Source organism: Chrysochloris asiatica, unplaced genomic scaffold, assembly GCF_000296735.1.
Source record: "Chrysochloris asiatica unplaced genomic scaffold, ChrAsi1.0 scaffold00027, whole genome shotgun sequence".
Taxonomy (NCBI): domain Eukaryota; kingdom Metazoa; phylum Chordata; class Mammalia; order Afrosoricida; family Chrysochloridae; genus Chrysochloris; species Chrysochloris asiatica.
Genome location: NW_006408545.1, coordinates 4,606,102 through 4,613,782, shown reverse-complemented (window position 1 = coordinate 4,613,782; position 7,681 = coordinate 4,606,102). Strand labels below are relative to the sequence as shown.

General features: G+C 36.7%; 1 protein-coding gene across 3 annotated transcripts in view; it reads right to left on the bottom strand.

The window, feature by feature from the left end:
• FAM184A (family with sequence similarity 184, member A) overlaps positions 1 to 7,681 on the bottom strand; it is a 210,548-nt gene that overhangs the window by 21,208 nt on the left and 181,659 nt on the right. For all 3 annotated transcript variants that reach the window (XM_006839883.1, XM_006839885.1, XM_006839884.1), the window contains one exon: positions 1,368 to 1,521. In XM_006839883.1, coding sequence (XP_006839946.1) covers positions 1,368 to 1,521 — 154 coding nt within the window. The remainder of the gene's footprint in view (positions 1 to 1,367; positions 1,522 to 7,681) is intronic.

The window sequence follows — 7,681 nt, the reverse complement described above, 5'->3', positions numbered from 1 at the left end:
GAATATGATAGGATGAGTGTAAACTGATGTTCTTCTATGTAAACTATCACTCAATTCACAATAAAAACTTAAAAAAAAAAAAAAAAAGATTTACAGCCTTGGAAACCCTATACAGGGTCTTTGAGTCAGAACTGACGACTTGGTGGTACACAATCAACATCTCCTACTGAAAATAGTGTTAAAAGTTCTAGCCAGTGTAGGAAGAGAAGAAAAGGAGATAAGGGCATTACAAATCAGAAATAAATAAATAAAACTGTGCCGATTTGCAGATTACATGACTATTCATGTAGAAAATCTCACGGAATCTACAAAAAAAAAGTCTAGAACTAAAAAATACTTTCAGAATAGTCATAGAATTAAAAAAAAAAAAAAGACAAATATTTAGATGTAAATCTAATATGACATGCTCACAATTAGATCCTGAAACCTACACAATTCTGATGAAAGAAATCAAAGATCTAAACAAACAGAGAGACAGGCCATTTTTTCATGGACTGGGAGACTCAATAACATAACATGTTGATTATCCTCAAATTCATATACAGTTCAATGCAATTCTCTACATTTTCAAATCTAAAAATGATTATCCTATAATTTATATAGAAAAGGCAAAAGAACTAGACTAGCTAAAACCATTTGTAAAAGAAGAATACAATGAAATGATTCAGTCTACTTGATTTCAAAATACAAGGGGCTATGTCCCCTCGTATAGCTACAGACTGAGTATTAGTGGAGATACAGACACACAAATCAATGGAACAGAAGAGCAGCTCAGAATTGCTGCTGAGTGTCATGGAATCGATCACAACTCATAGTGATCTTACTGTATACGGTTTCCAATGAGCAGCTGGGGGGTCTGAACCACCAGCCTTGTGGTAGGCAGTCCAGTGCTTATCCTATAGCACCACACCTGATTCACACAAATATACCCAATGGATTTTATTAAAGGTTCAAAGGCAATTTAATGAAATAAAGATGACATTTTCAAGTGGTGATGGAGCAAATAAACAAAACAAGCAAAAAATGAACTCTGACCTGAGTCTTCCACCTTATACAAACTTTACTCAAAACAGGCAAACAATAAATCTGTGGTAACTGTTTGGCAGACATTTGACGACAGCATCACTGGATGTTGCTTACATAGCCAGAGTAAACACTAAGTTGAGGAGACTCCACACTATTGCTTGTTTTCTACCCACTGACTTCACCAGACCCACCTCTTCAAATAGTAACTTTAAATAAAACATGCAATATACATAAAGATTAACTTTGGTGCTTTAAAACTCAAAAATAAATTTGAATTTGTTGAACTTTAAGTGGAAGCATATACAAATAAACGTGGCAAGATTATAATCCTTCCAAAATACCAAGCATAGCCTTTCCTTCATCTTCTAGCTCAAACCGAAGAGTCTGAAGTTCCTGCTCCATCTCTACCCTGAAGCCTTCCATTGACTCTCTGTGTGCATCTTTTAATGACTGAAGCTCTGCAGAATGTTTTTGTTGTAAATGAGTTTCAAGAGCCTAGAACAGGAAAAACAAATTCAAATTATACTAGCATATAAGAAGGAAAATACAAACAAAATAGAAAACCATTACTAAAACTCATGTTTAAAGAAATATTAAGTAGTTTAAGTTCATTTAAAGAAAATCAGATGAAATATAATCACCGTTAGAAAATAAATTAGTAGGGTCACTTCAGTAGGGCAGAATAAATGAGCTGTCAAAATGAAACGAGTTTGATTTGATGTCTGTTTGAATGGAAACACAGACCTTTTACCTACCCTAAGACACTTTTAAAATTAAGTCATTTTCTAAAGCTGTTCAGAGGTGTGAACTACCTAAAATTAATTAACAATTCCTTTGAGCAAACAAATTTAGATTTTGGAAAGAGGAGGAGTAGGACATGAACAAGAACAGATTTATTTCAGATTAGGGGAAAGAGAGATGACATGTTTTGTAACTCCAGCCATATCAAATACACTGTAGCTACTTTCCAGAGGCATTCATGTGATTATTAAAACCCCAGTCAGAGACTACATGTGGCTAAAAATAAGAGAAGTTATATAGCCATGTTTTTGTTGCTGTTAAGTGCTGCCGAGTCAGTTCTGACTCACAGTGAACCTGTATAGGGTTTCTAAGGAGCAGCTGGTGGATTTGAACTGCCAACCTTATGTTTTCTCAGACTAGTGCTGATCCTACAGCACCACATCAGGCATCCTATCTCTGGTAGCGTAGTGGCTATGAATCGGGCTGCAAACCACAAGGTCAGCAGTTCGAAACTACCAGCTGCTCTGTGGGACAAAGATGAGGCTTTCTGCTCCCGTAAAGATTTACAGCCTCAGAAACCCTGTACAGGGTCGCTATGAGTCGGAACCGACTCCAAGGCACATAACAACAACAATATAGCCATAGGAGAAAAAAAATAGAATTCTTTGAGTAGGTAACTGTCAAAGTAAATAAAGTCTTTCTTGTGATTAACTTAAAAAACTAGACAAAGACTAAGAGGCAATATAGCTACAAGTAGAAAAACACAGAGCTCAGGGTACTTTAAGACTGAATTTCACCAGTAAAGTGTTTTCAATGTTTAATCTACAACATGAATCACCACTCATCTCTCTGTCATACTGTGGTGGCTTGCATTTTGCTGTAATGCTGGAAGCTTGCCACCAATATTTTAAATACCAACAAGGTATACCCATAGTGGACAGGTTTCAGCTGAGCTTCCAGACTAAGACAGACTAGGAAGAAGGAGAGGCAGACTATTTCTAAATGTTTAATCATGGAAAATCTTATGAAGACCTGTGGGACACTGTCAAATAACACCAGAATATTGAATTTTGAAACAAGATGAAGAGCAGTAGAATATTGTCAGATATAATGTCAGAAGATAACACCTCAGGTTGGAAAGCACTCAAAATACAAATGGAGAAGAACTGTCTTCCGAAAGTGAAATTGACCATGAAGCTTTTGGGACCTTCATTAGCTGGTGGGCACAACTCAAAATGAGGAAAAATAGCTATAAACATCCAATAACAATCAGAATATGGAATATATAAAATATGAAGCTAGGAAAATTGGAAGCAGTCAAAAATAAAATGATGCATAAAGACCAATATCTTAGGCATTAGTGAGCTGAAATGGAATTGTACTGACCATTTTGAATCTGACAATCATATGGTTTACAATCCTGAGAATGACAAATTCAAGAGGAATGGCTTTGCATTCATCATCGAAAAGAACATTTCAAGATCTACCTCGAAGTACATGCATTCTGTGATAGGATAATATACACACACCTATACAGAAGACCAGTTAATACCATTGTTATTCAAATTTATTCATCAACCATCAAAACCAGTGATGATGAAACTGAAAAATTCTACCAAATTCTTCAATATGAAATTGATCAAACAAGCAATTGTATTGATAATTGATAGTGATTGGGATGTAAAGGCTGGAAACAAAGGATCACTAGATGGAAAATATGGATTTGGTGATAGAAATGATGCTGGAGATCACATGATAGAATTTTGCAAGACCAATGACTTGCAGAGACACATTTTTTTAAACAGCATAAAATACAACTATATACATGGACCTCATCAGATGATACACATAGAAATCAACTTGACTATATCTGTGAGAAGAGATGGTAAAAAAGCTCACTATCATCAGCCAAAAGAAGACCAGGAACAGACTGTGGATAAGACCATCAAATGCTCATATGCAAGTCCATGCTGAAACTGAAGAACATTAAAACAAGTCCACAAGAGCCAAAACATGACCTTGAACATATCCCATCTGAAGTTAGAGATCATCTCCAAGAACAGATTTGATGCACTGGACTCTAATGACTGAAGGACAGAAGAGTTGCAGGATGACACCATGAACGTAATACAGAAAGAAAACAAGTCATTAAGAAGACAACAAAGAAGGAAAAGATCAAAATGGATGTTAGAAGAGACTGCAACTTGCTCTCTTTAGCATACAGATGCTAAAGCATATGGAAGACAAGGGGAGGTAAAAGTGCTGAAGAGAGAATTTCAAAGCACAGCTTGAAAAGACAAAGTCATATAATATAATGAAATGTGAAAAGACCTACAGTTAGAAAACCAAAAGGGAAAACGTGCTCAGCATTTCTCAAGTTGAAGAAACTTAAGAAAAAAATTCAAGCCTCGACTTGCAATATTGAAGGATTCTATGGGCAAAACACTGAATGATGCAGGAAGCATCAAAAGAAGATATAAAGAATATAGTCACTGTACCATAAAGAAATGGACGATGTTCAAAGAGATAGCATATGATCAAGAGGCAATGGTACTGAAGGAAGAAGTCCATGCTGCACTGAAAACATTGGTAAAAAAACAAGTTTCCAGGATTAATGGAATATAAATTGATATCTGTCAACAAATTGATTCAGCACTAAGGTACTCATCTATGCCAAGAAATTTGGAAGACTGTTACCTGGCCAATTGATTGGAAAAGATCCGTTATTTGTGCCCATTCCTATGAGTGGTGACCCATTATTATTAATATCATATGCAAGTAAAATTTTGCTAAAGATAATTTAAAAATAAACGTGGCTGCAACAGTACACTGACAGGGAACTGCCAGAGATTCAAGCTGAATTCAGACAACGATGTGGAATGATGGATACCACTGCTAATATCAGATGAATCTTGGCTGAAAACATGGAATACCAGAAAGATGTTTACTTGTGTTTTATTGACCATGCAAAGGCTTTCGATTGTGGATCATGACAAGCTATAGACAGTATTGCGGAGAATAAGTATTCTAGGACACATAATTTTGCTCTTGAGGAACCTGTACATAGACCAAGAAGCAGTTGTTTGAATGGAATAAGGGAACAGTAAGTGGCTTAAAATTAGGAAAAGTGTGAGCCAGTGTTGTATTCTTTCACCATTCTTATTCAATCTGTACGCTGAGCAAATAATCTGAGAAGCTGGGTTATATGAAGAAGAACACGGTATCAAGATTGGAGGAAGACTCATTAACATCCTGCAATATGCAGATGATACAACTTTGCTTGTTAAAAATGTAGAGGACTTAAAATACTTACTGATGAAGATCAAAGACCACAGCCTTCAGTATGCATTACACCTCAATGTGAAGAAAACAAAAATCCTCACCACTGGACCAATAAACAACATCCATATTAATGCAGAAAATATTGATGTTGTCAAAGATTTTGTTTTGCTTGGATCAACCATCAACACTCATGGAAGCAGCAGTCAAGAAATCAAACAACGTATTTCATTAGGCAAATCTGCTGCACAAGACCTCTTTAAAGTATTGAAGAGCAAAGATGTCAGTTTGAGGACTTAGTTGTACCTGACCCAAACCATGTGCATGTGAAAGTTGTACAGTGAATAAGGAAGACCATACAAGAATTCATACATTTGAGTTATGGTATTAGAGAAGAGTATTAAAAGTACCATGGCTGCTAGAAGAACAAACAAATTTGTGTTGGAAGAAGTAGAGCCAGAATGTTCCTCGAAGCCAGGAAGGCAACACTTCATTTCTTATACTTTGGATATATTATCAAGAGGGACCTGTCCCTGGAGAAGGACATCATATTATGTAACGTGGAGGTTCAGAGAAAAAAAAAAAAAAAAAGGAAGATAACTCCTCCTCCCCTGCCCACAACGAGATGGCACAGTGGGATCAAGCTTAAAAACGACTGTGAGAATTGGCACAGGACCGGTTAGTGATTCACTGCGATGTGCTAAGGTTGCTATGAATCGGAACCATCTCAAAGGCACCTAACAACAACCACACAACATGAAGGAAATTATATTGTAATTAGGGTTGTATTTCTTTAAACATTAATCTAAAGAGTTTTTTTTTTTTTTTAATAGTATTTATTAAAACTCACTGGTTAAAAGGATTTTATTTCTGAAAAATAAAGCAAGATTGGCTTTTAAAATAGGTAAAATAAAGTTCTTTTAGTTTAGGCCATGTTTCTGAGATAGCTTATTTACCTGGTGACAGTACAGTAAAATGGCAGGTTCTGATTTCTTGTGAAGAATGATTTACATTCCATAAAAGAATAAATGTGCAAAATTAAAGTACTGACATGAGAGCTTATATGTTATTTTGATTCATAAATGATGTTATTTGCAATGTAAGCATGCCTAATTTTTAAATAAAAGGACACCCCTGACACTCTGGATAAGATCAATAGAATACAATTTACTGTGCAGGTAAAGGTCATTGTTTTACAAAGAATAAGATTTTACCATGTCTTAAAACAGTACCTGCACCAAAGTAAAGGATTAAGAAGCATCCTAAATTGGCAATGACTATTGCCCACTCCTCACTCACGGACATAGTTAGGCTCCAAAGATTAGGTAATTATGTGAAAACTGGCATTATGCAAAAAAGGAAGATGATCACATGAGATCACAAACTGGAGATGACTACATCACTACATAAATGCTGACCGCTGAGAGTCATGGCTCAGTCAAGCTGACACAAACTCTTCACCATCACAGCCAGCACTACTCTCCCTCCCACCTCACACAGACTCTTCACCATCACAGCCAGCACTACTATCCCTCCCACCTCACACAGACTCTTCACCATCACAGCCAGCACAATTCTCCCTCCCACCTCACACAGACTCTTCACCATCACAGCCAGCACTATTCTCCCTCCCACCTCACACAGACTCTTCATCATCACGGCCAGCACTATTCTCCCTCCCACCTCACACAGACTCTTCACCATCACGGCCAGCACTATTCTCCCTCCCACCTCACACAGACTCTTCATCATCACGGCCAGCACTATTCTCCCCTGCTACCTCGACATTCATTACTGACAGAGGTATTTCATTATTATAGGACAGATTTTTTTTACTATTGTTGTAAATGTGAAATATCAGATAATTAGGCAGTTAATAATAAATAGACAGACTAGGAAGAAAGAGTGACAAACTACTGCTGAATCTTTAGTCACTGAAAACCTTATGAATAGAAGAGAACCACTGTCAGATACAGTACCGGAAAATGAGCCCCTCAGGTTGGAAGGCATTCAAAATGCCTCCTCAGAGAAGAGTTGACGCGAATGGAGTTAAGCTCGTGGGAGAAAAGCACATAGAAGCTTCTTTTGCTGATGGGGTACAACTCAAAATGAAGAGAAATAGCTGTAAACATCCATTGAAAATCAGAACATGGAATGTACGAAGTATGAATCAGGGCAAATAGGAAGTTGTCAAAAATGAAATGGAACGTATCAACATCAATATCTTAGGCATTAGTGAGCTGAAATGGACTGGTGTTGGCCATTTTGAATCTGACAACCACATGGTTTACTATGCTGGGAATGACAATTTGAAAAGGAATGGTGTTGCACTCATTGTCAAAAAGAACATATCCAGATCAGTCATGAGGTACAATGCTGTCTGTGATAGGATAATATCCATGTGCCTACAGGGAAGCCCAGTTATTACTATTACTCAAATTTATGTACCAACCACTAAATCCAGTGAGGATAAAATAGAAGAATTCTATCAACTTCTTCAATCTGAAATTGATCAAACATGCAATCAAGATATATTACTCATTATTGGTCATTGGAATGCAGAGGTCAGGAGCAAAGAGCAAGGACCAGTAGTTGAAAAATATGGCCTTGGTGATAGAAATGATGCTGGAGAACG